This window comes from Uloborus diversus, chromosome 1 (assembly GCF_026930045.1).
Source record: "Uloborus diversus isolate 005 chromosome 1, Udiv.v.3.1, whole genome shotgun sequence".
Taxonomy (NCBI): Eukaryota; Metazoa; Arthropoda; class Arachnida; order Araneae; family Uloboridae; genus Uloborus; species Uloborus diversus.
The window spans coordinates 249967130-249989431 of NC_072731.1; the positions used below are offsets into that span (position 1 = coordinate 249967130).

General features: G+C 34.7%; 3 protein-coding genes across 5 annotated transcripts in view; 1 reads left to right on the plus strand and 2 right to left on the minus strand.

Annotated features, from left to right (window-relative positions):
• Positions 1–22302, plus strand: part of LOC129234233 (IQ motif and SEC7 domain-containing protein 1-like) — a 684204-nt gene that overhangs the window by 336248 nt on the left and 325654 nt on the right. The window lies entirely within an intron of this gene.
• LOC129234234 (uncharacterized) lies at positions 9599–13502 on the minus strand. The gene is made up of 2 exons (XM_054868173.1): positions 12685–13502; positions 9599–9702 (listed from the first exon to the last, which is right to left on the minus strand). Exons 1-2 carry the CDS (start codon positions 13413–13415, stop codon positions 9648–9650), a joined length of 786 nt encoding a protein of 261 aa, XP_054724148.1. The 5' UTR covers positions 13416–13502; the 3' UTR covers positions 9599–9647.
• Positions 15385–20501, minus strand: LOC129234235 (uncharacterized). Its single transcript, XM_054868174.1, has 2 exons — positions 20435–20501; positions 15385–16168 (listed from the first exon to the last, which is right to left on the minus strand). The coding sequence occupies exons 1-2, from the start codon at positions 20464–20466 to the stop codon at positions 15562–15564; spliced, it is 639 nt and encodes a 212-aa protein (XP_054724149.1). The 5' UTR covers positions 20467–20501; the 3' UTR covers positions 15385–15561.

Genomic DNA, 22302 nt, shown 5'->3' on the forward strand with positions numbered 1-22302 from the left:
ACATCATACATACAGATACCTACACATATACACACGCAAAACATTCACACACACCTACACACTCATGCCTGCACACAGACAGAAACACACATGCCTACACATACATACACATACCCCCCACACACAAACACATATGCCTACATACACATACCCTTTACACACAAACACACATGCCTACATACACATACCCCTTACACATAATCACACATACCCCCCTCGACACACAAACACACACGCCTACATACACACACTCGTGATTGCGAAAAACATAATTTGAATTCAAAATGTCTAAATTCTTTTTTTTTTTTTTTTGAGCCGTTTACTGAACCCGTTCATTTGCACGATTTCGTTTATTTAAAAAGTTGCTGGTGATATCTGCGCTAAAGTTGCTGACAGACATTGAAAATGTTTCATAAGTTTCGTTACATTATCCTGAGGAAAATCAACTAAAATTTTCTAACTTTCAGGAAATAGACCAATACAAATTTAATCAAAAATGTTGCATTTGAGTTAAGATGCATAAAGCAAATATAGTTCATCTTTTGAGCTATTTTTCGATAATCAAGTGGTAAGACATGTGATTTTCATTCCAAAAATCGCAAGTTTGATTTCTGCATTGTAGAAAATTTAATAATAAAATGTTATTTGATGAAAAAATAAATAAATTTTCATGGCTTCAAAATGCTGCGAAATTGATCTTAAAAATAAATTAATACAACTCGCCGAACACCGTCCGATAAGGTGTTTTTAAGGTGCAAATAAAACAAAAACTGATTTTGAACGTGTAAAATAAAAACAATATAGTATCAAGAACTTTAAATAATAATTAAGAAATGAAATGACGCAGAAAGAATTGTATGAAATAAATATCATCGCTCAAAAGAGCGACCGTTTTTTTTTTTAGAAGATCGTACTGCACCGTTCTTTTTAAAGAGTCGGTATTTTAGACCCGCACGTTCATGGACGATCCATCCCTAAAAGTGATATACTTTTGTGCTTTTACTCTCTAAAAAGCATTTTCCTCTTTTCGCAAGCAAAGGATTTTTTTTTTTTTTTTTTTTTTTTGTGAATTATTTAAAAGGTCATTCTTTTATCGAAGGAAAATACCCAAAAGAATTTCTTTCTTTCAATATGCTAAATAAAAAAGAGCATCAACCCATGCTTTCAAATTAACATACTCGCAAAATGGATTGTAATGAAAAGTATTCTTTTTGCACGTTATTAGCTAATTTCATTTGCCTCTTATTTGAATAAATAATCATAATATTCTTATCTGATAACTTTCCTTGTCTAATTTATTCGAAAATCGCATTAAGTACAGAGTAATGATTGAAAAAATGGTTTTGAGGGAAAAAAGTTATCGAAAGAATAATGATTTTTTTCCCCCAATATAATTAAGCACGTTCGTTAATTTTATGCTTTTGTAATGAAATAAAAATAAATTTACCTCTTCATTCCTGCAATTAAAAGGGCTCTGTCAACAGCAATTTAATGAGGAAGTTTTAAAATATTTTTTTGTCTTTCTCTCCCCTTTTTCCCCGTTGTTAATTATTTCTGAAAATATTGAAATATTTTTTTGTTTAATGAAAGGGTCAGAGCATGTAAATATACTTATCAGTTTTGGAGGAAAGGAATGAAAATAAAGTCGGATTTTGGATTGTAAATATTAAAAGTCATAAATTGTTTTAAATTTAATTACAGTTCGCTGTCGTTTTGTTATTTCATTACTTGGTGAAACCAGTCGCTTATTGTTTTTGAATATTTGGCAATTAAGTTCAGTATATCCAGAATGATTAAAATCTCGCATTTCGTTGGAATCTCCATGACCTGATATTGCAATTAAAATGATTTAGTAACCTCTGCCCCCCCCCCCTTTACTGCTTAAATGTTTGCCGAATGTACGAGTGTAGTATCAATTAGCGGAAATATTTAAGTAGAAATTTTAACCTGTGTTCAAAAATAAAATTCTAACCATAAACCGAAATGGAAATCCCAGTTATACTAAAGTGCAGAAAACCCTCATTGATCCGGATCCTATTAAACCGGACTTTGCTCAAACCGGACAATATTTTGGATGTACGTCCGAAAAAAAAGGCGCTTTAGTGCAAAAATGCATTTTTGTAGGCCGTATTTTTAAATTTTGTAATTTTCAGTTACAAAAATGAAATATTTAATTTTCTTGAACTCAAAATGTATTTTTTTTTACCGTGTACAGTAGTTGGTTAATGTGCCTTGGCTAAATTTAGAGGTTTTTTGTTTTAATCCGTACTTTCAATAATTCGGACAAACTGGATCTTCTTTTAGGCAGTAACGAGTATGAGCTCAACTGTATTTCAGTAACCTCCTTCTCAGTTGAAACTAGTTTAAAGCTTTTTTTTTTGAGCAATCACGATTGCTTATTGCTTTCATTTGACTGTTTTTGATGTCCTATCATTTTATTTTCCGACCGCCACCCTCTGCACCATCACCGTGGACAGGCGGGCTCCTCACGATGCTGCACCTATAGCGAAAGCCGGCTCCAGGTTGCATCCATGTCCAACACACATGCGCTTATATACACAACTACACACACGCGCGCACACAAACACGCACACACACACACCTACATACACATACAAAAACACATACACACACAAACACATACACACACGCATACATACAGACACCTACACATACACACACGCACAAAAACATACACACACGCATACCCACAACTACCCACACATTCATGCCTGCACACAGACACAAACACATATGACTACACACACATACCCCCCCCCCACACACACATTCATACACACAACTACCCACACACTTATACCAGCACATAGACGCAAACACACATGCCTGCACACAGACACAAACACATATGACTACACACACATACCCCCCCCACACACACATTCATACACACAACTACCCACACACTTATACCAGCACACAGACACAAACACACATGCCTACACACACATACACATACCCCCTACACACAAACACATACGCCTACATACACACACTCGTGATTGCGAAAAACATAATTTGAATTCAAAATGTCAAAATTCAAATTAATTTTTTTTTAATGCTTTCTGCCGTTTTTCGTGAATACAAATTTGTAGACTTGAACTGTATTATGTATACGTTACGGAAAAAGATCGAATTTGGAGAATGTCGACTTTCATCGGTGGTTAACAGGAAATATTCTGTCTTCCACCGAAATCTTTGGTGTGTGAGTATTGATATTTAGCGACTAATGTCGACGTTTATCAGATTTTGGTCTTTGAGAGGAACATGTTAATTGTATATATTAGGGTGACTGGCGACTACATTGACACATCTCAAAAAAAAAAAAAAAAAAAGAGCAAATCAAGGTTTTACTCAGAACTACTTTTAACTAACTGATTTATTCTCAAATACTACAGGTGAAATACTACTATCATTAAGTTCTAAACCTTTATGATATTGCACGTGAAGAAACCCACTTGGTTTTTTAGCCTACTTTACCAGTAAAGGTCAGAAAAAGAAAAAAAAGGCACGAAAGAAGGCTTATTGCATCTTAAAAATATCGCGAAAAACAAAAAAAAAAAAAAAAAAAAGGCAAAAATAAATAAAACAATTAAATAAATATCGAAAAATTAAAAATTGGAACGTAGGGTATTGAGATGGGGAAAAATGTCTGTCGGTCTGTCTGTCTGTCCCCCCCTAATAACTTTCGAATGAATAGTCCGATTCGAACAAACTTTTTTTTGTTCGAAAGATCTCGGCGAGGACACCTCATTCCCATATTTCACTTTTTGAGTTGAACTATTTTTTGTTCAATTTTGAACAGTTCAAAAAAACTTAACATTAGCGTCTACGGGGAAATTCAAGGCAATTCCGAACTGTGAGGCGAATTTGCTTCAAACAAACTTTGTAGGAAAAAGCTTTTGATGAAAAACTTGTATATAAAATATCTTTTCGATTTGAACAATTTTCCGTTCAATTTTGAACAGTTCAAATCCCTTAATCCCTTAAATCTGTTCCCCCTCATTTCTGAGCATAAGTTTCATAACTCTGTTTGAATTCTAACAGAGTAAAATAGTATGTACGTATGGGGAAAATTTACATGTTATGATTTGTAAAGAAGAAAAAGTTGTAGAATTTGGCATTAGGTTTAGCATTTAGGTCAGTGTAAATGTGGGAAAAAAAAATTTGCGCTTGTTTATGAAACTTTTTCTTGAGTAGTCGTAGTAAAATCTAAATTATGGGCGGGGGGGGGGGGGGGATGAAAAACGCATGTTGCATCTGTAAAACGATACCAAAGCACTACAACCTAATAATGCCCATTAAATAATTTGAATACTAATTAAATAACACGTGAAAACTAATAGTATGGGAACATGAGCAAAGTGAAAAAGCAGGCAAAGTGAAATGGTGAAATATTTACTTTATTTTACCATATGTAATCTATACCAGTTAGGAAAAAAATAACGCCGAAGATTAAAGCAGTTAGGAAAAAAATAACGCCGAAGATTAAAGCATATGATAATGCAGGCAATTTTCAAAAACTGGTACTCATATTGTAATATTTTGTCGTAAGTCAATAATAATTTTTGTTACTATAAAATGATAAAAATCTTGTAATTAACATTTTAAATATTCATTGAGGCCTCCTAATATTCACTGCAGTAATAATTTAGTTCATAGTAAGTTTATTTGTATTTTAAATAAATTGTTTAGTTAGTCAAGTACATACAGGGCAAAGTGGGTGGGGAAAAGTGAATTCTTCGATTGCAAACAGTTGTGTCCCTGGGAAACCCCTTTTCCTTGTCTAACGTTGCCAAAGAGAACTTTAGAATCTGTTTTAAGAAGGAAAAACTCCTATATTTCCATCTACTTCCCGTAACTTCACCGGAAGAAAATTTTTACTGGCGTTTTCAGAGTCTTATTCTCTTAAATTTGATAACTCATGAACCTTCTCCTAACCTAAAACCCCCAGTTTCATCAAGCGCGCAGCTCTTATAACTTAAAAAAATTCTGAGTTACAGCAATCTCCTCCTCCTCTAACATGTTTCCCAAACTTTTTCGTCTTTTTGTCGAAATTTTTTGACCCCCCCCCCCCCCCCCCCCCCCCCCGAAACAAAATCCTGGCTACGGCCTTGGGCGATATTTTGGTTACATGGTGAAAGCCGAGAAACATTTTTACGTATCCTTTGGCTGCAAAAACAGCGCCAGTTGAAAAAATTGCCTTACGTTATAGTTGAATCGTAATAAATAATTATCGCTATTTTCTTATTTTTTGAAATCTTCTTTACTAATAATAAAGCTGGAAGTCTCTCTGTCCGGAGGATGTCTGTGACGCGCATAGCGCCTAGACCGTTCGGCCGATTTTCATGAAATTTGGCACAAAGTTAGTATGTAGCATGGGGGTGTGCACCTTGAAGCGATTTTTCGAAAATTCGATGTGGTTCTTTTTCTATTCCAATTTTAAGGAAAAAAATATCATAAGATGGACGAGTAAATTACGAAATTATCATAACGTGGAACCGTAACATGGGCACAAGCCAATTAGCGAGATACGAAATTATCATAACGTGGAACCGTAAGATGGGTACAAGCCAACTGGCGAGAAAATTCACCACACATTATTTGTAAATATACAGGCGAACCAAAAGACCTTTTGATTTTTCTATTACGAGCAAAGCCGTGCGGGTATCACTAGTTAGTATATATATTTAGCAATGCGCGAAAGGTATTTTTTCTTACAAATCTTAACAAAGAGACCGGGAATATCTATTGCCATAGGATCACTAGGTATAAATCATCAGGGTTACCAAAATAAAATTATTTACGCCAAAAAATGAGACGACCGTGCCCGATTCCCAATTAAAGAAATATCCCCAGCCTGAGTAATTTTTGACTATAAACACTTTCTATTTTCCAACAGCTTGCGGAATCATTTGTCTTATCAGGACATCATATCAGGACAAAAATCCTAAGAAAGCAATAAATTTCATGCTTGATCCAGATCTGCCTTGATTCAAAATTTTCACTATGATTACTATTAATATTGCTGTTGTAAGGCAACGAATTTTTGTAACAATGGGTTTTATATTTAATAAGTTAATGGGGAAATTACATGAAATTTAATGTTTTCCATCATAACGTTTTTAACTAAGTTTTTTAGAAATAAATTATAGCCTAGTTTGTTCCCTGATAATGTAGCTATCTATGGTGAAAAAAGGGTTAAAATCAGTCCTGTAGTTTCGAAGATTACCCCAGACATACATACAGAAAAAGCCATTTTTGTACATAGATTCTCTTATTTATTAATTTATTCACTTATTTTAGTAATCATTAATTATTGCACTCGCTCATTTTTTTCCCGTTTTTTAAATTGATTTATTCATTTACTTATTTCTTTATTCTTTCACTAGTGATACCCGCACGGCTTCGCCCGCAATAGAAAAATCAAAAGGTCTTTTGGTTCGCCTGTATATTTACAAATAATGTATAGTGAATTTTCTCGCCAGTTGGCTTGTACCGACATTACGGTTCCACGTTATGATAATTTCGTATCCCGCCAATTGGCTTGTGCCCATGTTACGGTTCCACGTTACGATAATTTCGTAATTTATGATACTTTTTTTCTTAAAATTGGAATAAAAAACGAACCACATCGAATTTTCGAAAAATCGCTTCGAGGTGCACACCCCCATGCTACATACTAACTTTGTGCCAAATTTCATGAAAATCGGCCGAACGGTTTAAGCGCTATGCGCGTCACAGACATCCTACGGACATCCTACAGACATCCTACAGACATCCAGACATCCTCCGGACAGAGAGACTTTCTGCTTAATTATTAGTAAAGATTATCTTTTCATTTATTCATTTAACCTTTCAGTTGTTCATTCTTTTGATCAAAAGTACGTTTTATATTTCATCAGGAAAATTTTTTTATTTTTTACTTTGCCCGATGAAAAAAAAAATAAAAATTTTCCTTTTTTTTTTTTTTTTTTTTTTTGAAGATTAAAATTGACTGTCAAAAATGTTTCAACGCAAAACTCATTATTGTTTTTTCTTTATGTACTGTAATTTTCCACACAAATTTCCGATTTGTTCATCTTGAAAAAAACTCATTTTTTCATTAACCATTTCACTTTGCCCCACATGTCCCTACTTTTCCACCTTGTTCTGCAAGCCATAAAGAACTTGTATGTAATGTACAAGTTTGATTATTTATTGCTGGAGGATAGAAAAAGATATAGCTATCATTAGAAAGATGAATTGGTTTTCTTTTTGCAGAGTAAAGTGAAATTATGCTCCTAAAATATAAGTGAACTTTAAAGGTAGTTTTGAACCATAGACTAATAATAAGAATAGACTAAGCTATGGCAACCCTTTTGCTGCTCATAAACCAAACCACGTGACTGGCGGATATCCTAGCAACAGCGTGTGTTGATCGTAGCAGACGATCAACGCCCGCGAGAAATAAAATAAATAGAATTGATGGAACACGGAAGAATGATCTTTTATGGAGTCCGATTTGTAAAATTGTTATTCTAAGTTGTAAATATTTTGTTAATATAGTGAGTTTTTCGTTTAGATAGTACTTCTTTAATCAATTTCAATAACTCTCTAAGCAATTAAAGATTCAAGCGCCCAAAAAAAATCGGCAAACGGTAAGATTTTTGCATACAATTTCAATTTAAGATACCGATTAGTACATTTTTGCTTTAACGCAAAACGTTTACGCCATTACGTTCACGCCAACGCTGACGTAGCAGTTCCAAATGGAATAAAAGTTACTGAAAACTGTGATCAAAAACTAATTAATAATGTCAAAATAATGCATAACTAAAAGAAAAGCAGTTCAATTTTTGCACCTGGAAAAAAATTATAATGAATACACATTACATCTTAAAATACATGTCGAGTGCCGAAGTATAGATAATACTGTCATCTAGCATGCTGCCAAAGTTTTCGCCAACCCTTCCACTAGTCACATGATGTATTCATGAACCAATTTTTTCATCAGCAAGTCTGGGAAAGCTCGGTCTACTCTAATTATTAGTCTATGTTTTGAACTGAAGGGCTCTTTATACGTTGCCAGATGTTATGATGTATCTGAAAAAGTCTAATTAAATTAATTGTGATTGCAGAGAAACTTTAAAGGTGGTAGAAGTTTAGAACGGGAACAGAGTTATGTTTTTGTGAGAATCTGAGAGAACAAAAGTAAGAAACGAATGGATAAAAAAAAAATTTCTGTAAAAAAGAAAACATGGTGCCGCTTCTGAACAGCTGATTAACTAGAGAACTTTACGTAGAAGGGTATTGAAAAGTTTTACCTGAGTTAAAATAAGATAATTGGTAGGAATTTAAGCAGAACTTTAAAAACCTGATCATCTTTTTGTTTCTACTCTACTTTCATTTTCGCGCAAACTTATTTGTTTTTCCTTGGTTACCACTTGCAAATTGATATAATGGTCATAAAATTATCATAAAATTTCTTTAAGGGATATTTGTGGTATGGATCCGTACAAAATGTGAGATTTCTGTTGCTTTGCTTATCCTCTTATATTAACTGCAACCAAGGAAAAAAAAACAGGTCGAAAAATGAATGGGTATGAAAAAAAATCAAATGAAAGATACATTTTACGAATTTTGTCCGATATAGTACTAAAATTTTTTCTTCATTTGACATTTAAACGTAAAAAGCATATAATTTTCTGTTTAATAGCCCCCGCCCCCAAGAAAAAAACCATTAAACTTTCTTTAAATTAACGAAGTTTTTCAAATTTTCTCATTTTCTATATATTTTTTTAAGAAATAGGGCTGCTTTTATATAATTATATTTATTATTATTGAAGATGATCCAGACTTTCCGTATATGCTTCAATAGCAACAGCAGAAATCCACGGATCATACTAAACGTAATTCTCGGCAATGTTATCTACATCAAAACTTGAAGATCTCATGCGTAAATGACCAATTCTGATCAGGACATAGAAAGGATATCAAGCGTATGGTACAAAATAAAGCGTGTTTAAGATACAATAGAAACAATGAATGGGTCGAACTCTTTCTGCATTGATACAGTTTTACGCAAGGATTGAAACGCTATTCCACAAGGAATTGCTTTTGAATGTTTTAAATACTACATTGGAAAAACGAGAATCTTGCTTGAAGTTTACTTTTGTCAGTTACATTGTAAAAAAATGCCTTATTACGTCATTATTAAAGAAGTGCCTTTTCAGAGCTCGTACACCAATATACAGTTCTTTATCTGTTTAGTTCAGGGTAGAAATGTATATCTTTAGTTTTTATAGATTGCATTTTTTTTTTCTCAAGGATCTGCTGTATCTGAAACATATTTGTGAAATACAATTTAATTTGCAAATCATTTTTTCGATAAAATACGACTGGGAAATGTCAATATTTTTTGAAATGTTTAACTGGCAGGTAGTGCTTCAAAGAAATATCGCATGAGAAACTACATAAAAACTGTTGCTTATGCTACTAAAATCCAGTGCATAAAATAAACAAACAAAATGTTCAAAACAATAAATTTTAATCAAAATATAATGAATTATTTTTCAAAAAATATGATTTCGTTAATGTAAACACTTAGTCAAAAATTCTAAAATATATTATTGACTGAAGAATGCTTAACTCAGTTCTTTATATGGAACTCCATCTCTCTTAGTGAGTCGGTTTTTCATCCTGTAAAAAAAAGAGAACAACTCTTAAGAAAGGTTTAAATCGTACTTGCAATGAAAAAAGTATGTTGATAATACTATGAGGTAAGATGTACAGGGTCCATTATGAAAGTTATGAGCATAATGTTATTGTGACGCAACGATAGATGGCAGCACGGTAAAACCGGCTGGGAAATGTGCGGGATATGCCCTTTCAATGCATCTAGTCGTCAGTTGCTTTCGAGCAGTGTGAGCGGAGATAAGTGCCTCCGCTTGAAGTATGTTTTCAACTTTTGTAACATAACGCAATGGAGCGTTCGCTTGAACAATGATACGCCATAAAGTTTTGCGTGAGGTTTGGAAAAAATGCAACCGAAACATTCCAGATGCTGCAAGAATCCTTCAAGGACGATTGCATTTCAAGATCACAGTCTGGGAAGTGGCACAAGGCATTCAAAGAGAGCCAGGAGGAGGTCGCCTACGAACCCCGTTATGGATGTCCCCCCCCCCTGGTGATCCCTCACGACCTTACAGTCCCTACTTAGCTTCATGTGACTTCTTTTTGTTTCCGCGACTCAAGAGAGAGAGAGAGAGAAGAAAGGAAAACATTGGGGAACCTTGGGAAACATCCAACACCATGTTACAACGTTCCTGAGAGGAATTCCCTTGGAAGAGTTTCAGGGTGCCTTTCAGGCGTAGCAAACACGTCTCCGCAAGTGTATTGATGCAGGAGGAATGAATTTTGAAGAATATTGAACATTTGTACAAATTACGATCAATAAATATATTTTGCCAGTAAATGCTCATTACTTTCATAATGGACCCTGTATGTATTTGATACGTACTTTAAAAAGAGTAAAATGAAATATAATAAAAAAGTATACAATCAAATAAACTAGAATCAAAATGCTTTTAAATATAAAATTGTATTTTTTCTTTTTAAGAACAACTAAAATCTTGACTTTATAAATAAATAAGTGTTGGGAAATTTTCCTTTTTATTAATACTGGCTAAGAGTTACTTGTTTTTACTACAAAGTAATGGTGTGGAAAGTATAGTGTCTGAGGAAAGTATTCCACTTAAGTTTCACGATTACTTTTTAGCCTACTTTCCAAGTAAAAGTCAGAGAAAGAAGAAAAAAGCATGAGAGAAGGCTTAATGCCTCTTAAAAATAGCGCGAAAAAAAAAAAAAAAAAGTCAAACTAACAAAGTAATAAAAAATTTAAAATTAGAAAGAAGGGTATTGAGATGGGGAAATATAACTGTCAGTCTATCGGTTTGTATATCTGCCCCCCCCCCCCCCCCCCCGCCTCCCAATAAATTTTGTATGAATAGTCTGATTCGAACTTTTTTTTTTTTTTTTTTTTGAAAGATCTCGGCGAAGACACTTCATTCCCATAGTTATTTTTTTTTTGTTTGAAAGAGTTTTCGTTCAATTTTGAACAGTTCAAAGAAAAAACTTAACATTAGCGTCTGTTTGGAAATTCAATGCAAATATGCGAACTTGGAGGCGAATTTATTACAAACGAACTTTGTAGAACAGTGCTTTTGAACAAGAGCATGTATAGAAAATTTCTTTTAGATTTGAACAATTTTTCGTTCAATTTTGGACAGTTCAAGTCCCTTAACATACGCGCCTATGGCGAAACTAAGCTTTATTATTGATCTCGAACTTAAAGGTGGATTTACTTCAAAGAAATTTTGTTGGAAATAGCTCTCGATGACCTATTGACTCCGGCTCTGTCACCCCAAAATAAGATTACCTCAGACTCCGAAGCCATGTTTTTTTTACTTTGAGGTAACTATTGTTGATATGATTAGTTTTGTATTATTCATGCAAAAGTTTTAACTTATGTATTCAGTGTTTGGCGGGAAAATCCGGAGTCCTTTATGTGTCTACATAAAGATACCACAGACGATTTTTTTTTTTTTAATAATGAAAATCATTTCTTTTTACGTTGACATTTTGTTGTTTTTAATTTATTTTGAAAGTAAATTTATTAATTTTAATTCTTATTATTATTTGGCAACAGGCAACTTCTTAATTTTAATAATAATAAGATATTTAATAATAAGATTAAATAAATAATCTTATTATTAAATATCTTATTATTATTAAAATTACCTCTCAATAAAAAATACATTCTGTCGAAAAAACAAACGTTTCTCTTTTTCGACAGAATGTATTTTTTATTGAAAGATAATTTTAATAATAATAAGATATTTAATAATAAGATTATTTATTTATATTTAATTATAAGGTTTTAAAAATAAGATATTTTTATTGAAAAAAAATATATTAGCTGCTTTGTTTAAAAGGTGCTAATTCTTTATTTGTTCGTTTATTTATTTTTACGCATCTATTTCTTCAGATAAGCGACGCATACTTTATTTCTAGAAATCTGGTTAAAATGTTTAAAAGATACGCTTGAAATAAGTTGCAATTTTAGCTAATTTTGAGAATATTGATCAGACTCTAGAATGTCGACATTGGCATACAGGAAAGTCGGCTCGTTTTGTTTTGAACGAAATTTCTTTTTAGTTTTAGCATTCTCCAGTCATTTTAAATAGCTTCCCTGTGATGTCTGCTGGCGCGTACGCAGAGTGTATGTGTCATTAACTCCACAGTTTACCGAACATTTCGCTAAGGCACCATACTACAGTTACCCAGCCGATTACCCAACAAAACGAACTCGGATGAACTATCGAGCCGATACTTTCAACCATCGAAAATGCCACTCCCTTCATTAGTTCGTCAAATTCCAACATTTTTATCAGTAGGGACAGCCACTATCTGCTCTATTTAATTCACTATCGCCCACTGCGAACAGAGGTGCCCGCCATGTGCTCGGAAAATGGACCTTAAAATTACACATAAACTTCCCTGTACGGCATTACGCACACAAATACAAACATATATATATATATATATATATATGTGTGTGTGTGTGTATGTATAACATATATGTATATGCGTGTGTGCATATATTAGATGGATATTGCTTACCTTTTAAACCATTTTTCTAATTTAATTTTCCATGAAACTCTTTTTGGTTTGATTTCAACTGCATTCATTTTCGTGCTTATTTCTCTTTCAGCTGCTAGCCTGTCCAATGGCAAATGTCTAACGTTTACAATTCCATCATTACCACATGTCGCAATGCTATTTTCGACTTTTAGTGCCTTCATTTGCGGATAGCATTGAACTTCACTTTCATAGTCAATTTTTCTTCCAGCTGCATCTTTTTGTGCTTCGTCATTTTCTTCTTCTTTGCAATCTCTTTCATATTCTTTTTTCATGCTTATTTCTTGTTCAGCTGCTTTCCTTTCCAATGGCCAATGTCTAATGCTAACGATTCCATCAACACCACCTATCGCAATTCTATTTTCGACTTTTAGAGCCTTTATTTGCGGATAGCTTTGAACTTCACTTTCATAGGCAATTTTTCTCTCAGCTGCATCTTTGTGTACTTCGCCATATTCTTCTTCTTTGCAATTTCTTTCGAGTTCTGTTTTCGTGCTTATTTCTCGTTCAGCTGCTTGCCTTTCCAATGACCAATGTCTAATGCTAACGACTCCATCAACACCACCTGTCGCAATTCTATTTTCGACTTTTAGTGCCTTCATTTGCGGATAGCTTTGAACTTCACTTTCATAGTCAATTTTTCTTTCAGCTGTATCTTTGTGTGCTTCGTCATTTTCTTCTTCTTTGCAATCTCTTTCATATTCTTTTTTCATGCTTATTTCTTGTTCAGCTGCTTGCCTTTCCAATGGCCAATGTCTAATGCTATCGATTCCATCAACATCACCTGTCTCAATTCTATTTTCGACTTTTAGAGCCTTTATTTGCGGATAGCTTTGAACTTCACTTTCATAGGCAATTTTTCTCTCAGCTGCATCTTTGTGTACTTCGCCATATTCTTCTTCTTTGCAATTTCTTTCGAGTTCTGTTTTCGTGCTTATTTCTCGTTCAGCTGCTTGCCTTTCCAATGACCAATGTCTAATGCTAACGACTCCATCAACACCACCTGTCGCAATTCTATTTTCGACTTTTAGTGCCTTCATTTGCGGATAGCTTTGAACTTCACTTTCATAGTCAATTTTTCTTTCAGCTGTATCTTTGTGTGCTTCGTCATTTTCTTCTTCTTTGCAATCTCTTTCATATTCTTTTTTCATGCTTATTTCTTGTTCAGCTGCTTGCCTTTCCAATGGCCAATGTCTAATGCTATCGATTCCATCAACATCACCTGTCTCAATTCTATTTTCGACTTTTAGAGCCTTTATTTGCGGATAGCTTTGAACTTCACTTTCATAGGCAATTTTTCTCTCAGCTGCATCTTTGTGTACTTCGCCATATTCTTCTTCTTTGCAATTTCTTTCGAGTTCTGTTTTCGTGCTTATTTCTCGTTCAGCTGCTTGCCTTTCCAATGACCAATGTCTAATGCTAACGACTCCATCAACACCACCTGTCGCAATTCTATTTTCGACTTTTAGTGCCTTCATTTGCGGATAGCTTTGAACTTCACTTTCATAGTCAATTTTTCTTTCAGCTGTATCTTTGTGTGCTTCGTCATTTTCTTCTTCTTTGCAATCTCTTTCATATTCTTTTTTCATGCTTATTTCTTGTTCAGCTGCTTGCCTTTCCAATGGCCAATGTCTAATGCTATCGATTCCATCAACATCACCTGTCTCAATTCTATTTTCGACTTTTAGAGCCTTTATTTGCGGATAGCTTTGAACTTCACTTTCATAGGCAATTTTTCTCTCAGCTGCATCTTTGTGTACTTCGCCATATTCTTCTTCTTTGCAATTTCTTTCGAGTTCTGTTTTCGTGCTTATTTCTCGTTCAGCTGCTTGCCTTTCCAATGACCAATGTCTAATGCTAACGACTCCATCAACACCACCTGTCGCAATTCTATTTTCGACTTTTAGTGCCTTCATTTGCGGATAGCTTTGAACTTCACTTTCATAGTCAATTTTTCTTTCAGCTGTATCTTTGTGTGCTTCGTCATTTTCTTCTTCTTTGCAATCTCTTTCATATTCTTTTTTCATGCTTATTTCTTGTTCAGCTGCTTGCCTTTCCAATGGCCAATGTCTAATGCTATCGATTCCATCAACATCACCTGTCTCAATTCTATTTTCGACTTTTAGAGCCTTTATTTGCGGATAGCTTTGAACTTCACTTTCATAGGCAATTTTTCTCTCAGCTGCATCTTTGTGTACTTCGCCATATTCTTCTTCTTTGCAATTTCTTTCGAGTTCTGTTTTCGTGCTTATTTCTCGTTCAGCTGCTTGCCTTTCCAATGGCCAATGTCTAATGCTAACGACTCCATCAACACCACCTGTCGCAATTCTATTTTCGACTTTTAGTGCCTTCATTTGCGGATAGCTTTGAACTTCACTTTCATAGGCAATTTTTCTCTCAGCTGCATCTTTGTGTACTTCGCCATATTCTTCTTCTTTGCAATTTCTTTCGAGTTCTGTTTTCGTGCTTATTTCTCGTTCAGCTGCTTGCCTTTCCAATGGCCAATGTCTAATGCTAACGATTCCATCAACACCATATGTCGCAATGCTAGTTTCGACTTTTAGTGCCTTCATTTGCGGATAGCTTTGAACTTCACTTTCATAGTCAATTTTTCTTTCCGCTATGTCTTTGTTTACTTCGTCATTTTCTTCTTCTTTGCAATCTCTTTCTTGTTCTCTTTTCATGCATATTTCTCGTTCAGCTGCTTGCTTGTCCAATGGCCAATGTCCAACGTTTACCATTTCATCAACGCCACCTGTCGCAATTCCAGTTTCGACTTTTAGTGCCTTCATTTGCGCATAGCTTTGAACTTCACTTTCATAGTCAATTTTTCTTTCATCTGCGTCTTTGTGCTTTTCATCATATTCTTCTTCTTTGCAATCTCTTTCGAGTTCTGTTTTTTTTGCTTATTTCTCGTTCATCTGCTTGCCTCTCCAATGTCCAATGTCTAACATTTACAATTCCATTAACACCAACTGTCGCAATGCTATTTTCGACTTTTAGTGACTTCATTTGTAGATAGCTTTGAACTTCACCTATATAGTCACCATTTCGTTCGGCTGCGGCAGTACGTACTTCGTCATTTTTTTCTTCTTTGCAATCGCTTTCATATTCTATTTTCATGCTTACTTCTCGTTCAGTTGCTTGCCTGTCCAATGGCGAATGTCTAACCTTTACAAGTGCTTTAACATCACCTCCTGGAATGCTATTTTCGACTTTTAGTGCCGTCATTTGTGGACAGCATTGAACTTCACTTTTATACTCATTTTTTCTTTCAGCTGCCTCGTTACGTACTTCGTCATTTTCTTCTCTGCGTATTCTTTCATGCTCTGTTTCAAGGGTCTTTCCCACATTTAGTTCCAATTTTTTCATATCTAATTCGTCCATCTGAATGTCAGGAACTCTCAGACTATCAAATGTTACGACATGATGTGTATGACCACTGTATTCTTTTGTACATGACCACCTGTAGAAATAACATACATGAGAAACGTTCACATACTCGTATCGCAATCGTTTTTATTTTCAAACAATTCAGTAAGAAATATTTAGCTATCCTTCCGTTTTTCATATTTGTTACAACGCATTTCGTTTTTTTTTTCCTTTTTGCATCATATATTCAGAGCTTACCTGATTAAATTCGATAATATATACACAGGCACATAAGCAGAGTAGTCTGAAATTGGGCATACTCCCCTTTCTTTTGTCAGTTACGGTTAAATGTTTGTTATTCACGGTTACTTTGAAGTCTTGAAAGTTGGCAAAACACAAACTATTTCGTTAAACAGCTGAATTCTGCGCAATTTTTATCCAGATGATTTGTTTAATTTCGAGGATTTGGATGTTTTTTGCCGCAAACGATTAGCGAGAACAGGGCGAAGAATTCAGCTATGTGACGACATGGTCGGTGTTTGGCAGATGTTTTTGACTTTGAAGACTTCAAGTGAAGGTAAGTGCGCATGAACAAAATGCACCTAAAGAAAACAAAGTGTTAAAAATAAAAGAGAGTGCGCCCACTTTCGGATCACTATGTTTCAGCTTGTATGTATGCGTATATACAGGGTGCTCTGTTTTAACTTACAAGACCTTTATTTTCGCTACCGTTAGTCCTAGATGTATACTTTCAATTGCAAAAATGTTCAAAACCAGATGCATGTTTAAAATGTTGAAAGTTTAAGGTAAAAATAAAAATGAGTCAAAAAATACAAAATTTATTTCCCTAAGGTCCCCTAACTAATGTTTAGGGAAATGACCTTCATTGAAAACTATTACTGACACATAAAACTTAACATTTGTGCGACCAAAACTCAAGAAGATATTCCAGTTCAAAGTTTTAAGGGACCATACAGAAGATGAGATTGGTATTTATTGCTCTTTCAGAAGAATGACAGGTCGTCAAAGTAATAAAAACAAGGTATTTATATTTTGCAATGCTATTCAAAAATAAATGCAAATGTTATGCCATGATACGCAAAAATATACTAGAAAACCACGAACAATTTGAAAAAGCACACTCTATGCACACAAATAATTTTAACTTGTTATCCGCTATATTTTCCCCCAAAAGGTGTTGGTGACGGCGAATGAAAAGTGGTGTAAGTCACAAAACGCTGCGTTTCATATCTCGGTGAGTTTTGGTCGTACTAATATCAAACTTTTTGTGTTGGAATCATTTTCCAATGGAGATTATTTCCCTAAATATTAGTTAGGGGAAATGAGACTAAAATTAAGCATAAAAAAGACTAAAATTAAGCATAATCGTATAAAAAGTTAAATTTTGTATTTTTTGACTTATTTTTATTTTTACTTCAAACTTTCAATATGTAAACATCAAAGGAAAAGAACATCAAAACTATATGAAAATACAACAGCTGAATAAATCCAGTATTTCTCAACATTGCTGGGATTCGAATCCCTTTTTTGATTTTAACTCTTATCAAATCATCCAAAAATGCACCAATTCGTTGCATTTTAATTTTTGAGAATGTTTCCACTTTCTGAGGAAACGGTCTAATGTAATTAACGATCTTACAGCAATTCCGTATTTTTATTCTGTGTGGACTCCATTTTAAAAATTGGTTAAGTTTTTCTATTATTTTTATGAAAACGTTTGTACATTTCTTCCTTTATTTTATTGAGCATTCACGATTGTTTATTGCTTTCATTTGACTGTTTTTGGCGTGCTATCATTTTATTTTCCCACCGCCACCCTCCGCACCATCACAGTCGACCGGCTCCTCATGCTGCTCCTATAGCGAAAGCCGTCTCCAGGTTGCATCCATGTCCCACACGCATACATACACAACTACACCCGCACACACACACACCTACACACACACAAACACATACATACAGACACCTACACATACACACACAAAAATATACACACACACATACACACAACTACCCACACATTCATGCCTGCACACAGACGCAAACACATATGCCTACACACACATACACATACCCCTACACACATACCCACCCACACACAAACACACGCCTCGTGATTGCGAAAAACATAATTTGAATTCAAGATGTCAAAATTCAAATTAATTTTTCTTTTTCTTTTTATTATTTTTTTAATTTTTTGTTTCTTATTTCGTTTTGTGATCAACTAATTCCAATTTTTTTTATCCTTCACTCTTTTTTTTCCTGCATTTTTCCATTTGTTACATTGCTTCCGTACATATTTTTGCCGTCGGCACTAAATTTAATGCTAATTTATTCGTAGTGGTTTCATTTTTCGACAATTTGCATTGTTTACGGGATTTTTTAGAAATTTAGTACTTAACGGTTTTTCCTTGATGTATTTATATAATAAATTTCGGCTCCAGGTGTAATTCTGTCTTTTTTGTTTTGTTAACGTCCATTTTTTCATATTTATACTGTATCCTGTTCCACCGTGTTTCTTTCCTCTAATGACATTTCATCCAGAAGCTCTCACTTCTTTGCAGTGAAAAAGAAGTTCCTTGTATGACCGAAATACGTGTCAGCAGTAATTTTTAATTTTTGTACTTCAAAACATTGGTTAATTGACTCATTTAATTTTCAGCACAAAGGTATTTATTCGTTATGAGTAAACTAGTTTATGATTTGATGTTTTTCAGTAGTGATAGATAAAGCACTATAATTGCATTTTTTTTTATTTCCTTTAATTAAAGTACTAAAAAGTCATAAAGTTAATGTTCACTTTGATAACTTTAACATATATTCAGTAAATTACTGCCCATTATCTAGGGCTAAAGCAGAAATACATGAAATACACGCCAGCTCAGTCATTTCCAGCCGAGGACTGCAGTTTCGTGCTTATTAGCACTCATCAGCACGGCATAGGAAAGTGACTGAGCTGGAGATGGAAAACCTCTTAAGGAAGCCAAGAGTGCGAAACAAACTGGTAGCTAATACAGGATTAGCAGACCAGACGAGTGACCGAAGCAAGGGTTCGGTTCAACTCGAAGATTGAACGCGAGGCAAGGTATATTCAGTAAATTACCGCCCATTAGCTAGGACTAAAGCAGAAATACATGAAATACACGCCAGCTCAGTCATTTCCAGCCGAGGACTGCAGTTTCGTGCTTTGGCCCTCTTGGCTTCCATAAGAGGTTTTCCATCTCCAGCTCAGTCACTTTCCTATGCCGGGCAGATGAGTGCAAATTTAAGCACAAAATTGCAGTCCTCGGCTGGAAATGACTGAGTTTGCGGTGTATTTCATGTATTTCTGCTTTAGCCCTGGCTAATGGGCGGTAATTTACTGAATATACCATGCCTTGCCATCAATTTTCGAGTTGAACCGAAACATTGCTTCGGTCACTCGGCTGGTCTGTGCTAATTCTACATTAGCTATCAGTTTGTTTAGCCCTCTTGGCTTCCATAAGAGGTTTTCCATCTCCAGCTCAGTCACTTTCCTATGCCGTGCTGATGAGTGCAAATAAGCACGAAACTGCAGTCCTCGGCTGGAAATGACTGAGTTTGCGGTGTATTTCATGTATTTCTGCTTTAGCCCTGGCTAATGGGCGGTAATTTACTGAATAAACTAGCTTATGATTTGATGTTTTTCAGTAGTGATAGATGAAGCACTATAATTACATTTTTTTTTTATTTCCTTTAATTAAAGTGCTAAAAAGTCATAAAGTTAATGTTCACTTGGATAACTTTAACATATTCCAACATAGTCTTGACGAGAGAAGTTATCCGTCGTCCGTGGACATTAACCCGTAAAAGAGTGCGATCGTTTTATTAAATTTGTGGATTTAAAGAATATTATCCTCGGTGAATGAAATGTCTCATCTTCTTTACTAATAATAAAGCTGAAAGTCTCTCTGTCTGGATGTCAGGATGTCTGTGACGCGCATAGCGCCTAAACCGTTCGGCCGATTTTCATGAAATTTGGCAAAAAGTTAGTTTGTAGCATGGAGGTGTGCACCTCGAAGCGATTTTTCGAAAATTCGATTTTGTTCTTTTTATATTCTAATTTTAAGAAACTTTTTCCGAGCAAATGATCACAACGTAGAATAGTAAATTATGAAATCATCATAACGTGGAACCATTATGAGCCATGGGCGAGCCATTTAACATAACCAATTGGCGAGAAATTCATCCTCCATTATTTGTTAATATACAGGCGAACCAATGACCTTTTAATTTTCTACTAAGGGCAAAGCCGTGCGGGTGCCACTAGTTACTAAATAAAAGAATCAAGGTCAGAAAAGTATAAGGAGAAATTACTTACATTTCGATGGGTTCGTCCGGATCCCAATCCATGATTCCTTCATAGTACCCACAGACGCACTTCTCCATTTTACAACCCTGAAAAAAAAATGACTAAAGATCTGGGAAAGTCAAACAAATTTTCTAGAAAAAACGATTTCTTTTTGCTGTTTCTATTCCTATTCCTATTCAGAGTCACAACTGACTACAACTGTACTTATGTCGAGGACTGCATACTAAGTGCCTTGCCTCCATTATTTTGTGTACCGATAGATGGCAGCACCATCACCGGATCGAACAGTTAATGAGAATTTAGAACTAGTTCAGGAGCTAATAGCTACCTGATGCTAGCACCCCCAGAGGTATCGTTTCACTTAGAGGACATTGAGACCACGAGCATATTTAACGTCGCCCAGTCCCCTTTAATGACGACGGTGGGTCTTCGACCATTGAGGTTCGAACCCAGGACCCTCCGGCCCCGAATCCGACACTCTACCGATCGGGCTACCACGGCCCTTTTGCTGTTATTATTAACAACTTAAATTTTTCCATCCAAGACATTTTAAATGCATTTCTCAAATACGATAAAAACAAATTAACTATTATTTTTGTAAAACAAGGGGGAGGGGGGGGGAGAGTTTTTTAAATTTCTTTTTAGCCTACTTTCCCAGTAAAAGTTAGAAAAAGAAGAAAAAAGCATGAAAGAAGGCTTAATGCATCTTAAAAATATCGTGAAAAACAAAAAAAAGTCAAAAATAAATAAAATAATTAAATAAATATTGAAAAATTAAAAATTGGAAAGTAGGGTATTGAGATGGGGAAAAATGTCTGTCGGTCTGTCTGTCGGTCTGTCTGTCGGTCTGTCTGTCTGTCGGTCTGTCTGTCTGTCCCCCCCTAATAACTTTTGAATGAATAGTCCGATTCGAACAAACTTTTTTTTGTTCGAAAGATCTCGGCGAGGACACCTCATTCCCATATTTCACTTTTTGAATTGAACTATTTTTTGTTCAATTTTGAACAGTTCAAAAAAACTTACTATTAGCGCCTACGGGGAAATTCAAAGCAATTCCGAACTGTGAGGCGAATTTGCTTCAAACAAACTTTGTAGGAAAAAGCTTTTGATAAAAAACTTGTATATAAGATATCTTTTTGATTTGAACAATTTTCCGTTCAATTTTGAACAGTTCAAATCCCTTAACATTAGCGCCTACGGGGAAACTGAAAGTCAATGTAGATTCCGTACTTGAAGGCGGATTTACTTCAAACAAACTTTGTTGGAAATAGCTCTTGACGACCTACTCCCGACTCCGAGAATTTAGGGGGACCTGACACCGACTCTGACTCCTGTTCCCGACAATTAATCGGACTCCGACTCCCCGACTTAGACTCTGACTTCGTAGCTTTGGCAAACATTTATACACGGAGGACAAATGACTGACTCCGATTCTTGGATATTCGACTCCGACTCTTTTATCCCAAAATGAGATTGACTCCGACTCCGACTCCGCTACTGTGGTTTTAACTGTGAAATAATTATTGTTGATATGATTTGTTTTTATTTTCACGATAAAGTTTTAATTTAGGTATTTAGTTTTCGGTGAACAAACTCAAAAAATATGCGCAGACGATTTTTTTTTTTTTTTTTTTTGACAATGAAAATTATTTCTTTAAGTTGACATTTTATTGTTTTTTTTTTTTATTTTGGTAAGTGCATTAATTCGTTTAAAAAATTATTTTCGGCAACAGGGGAAAAAGAAACGATTTTTTTTAATATGATGTATTTATTTTAATGAACTTATTATTATTTTTTCGTTTTGAAAGCTGTTAAAAAAATTTTTAATGGAAAGAAGTGTATTAGCTGCTTTGTTTAAAAGGTGCTGCTATTTTATT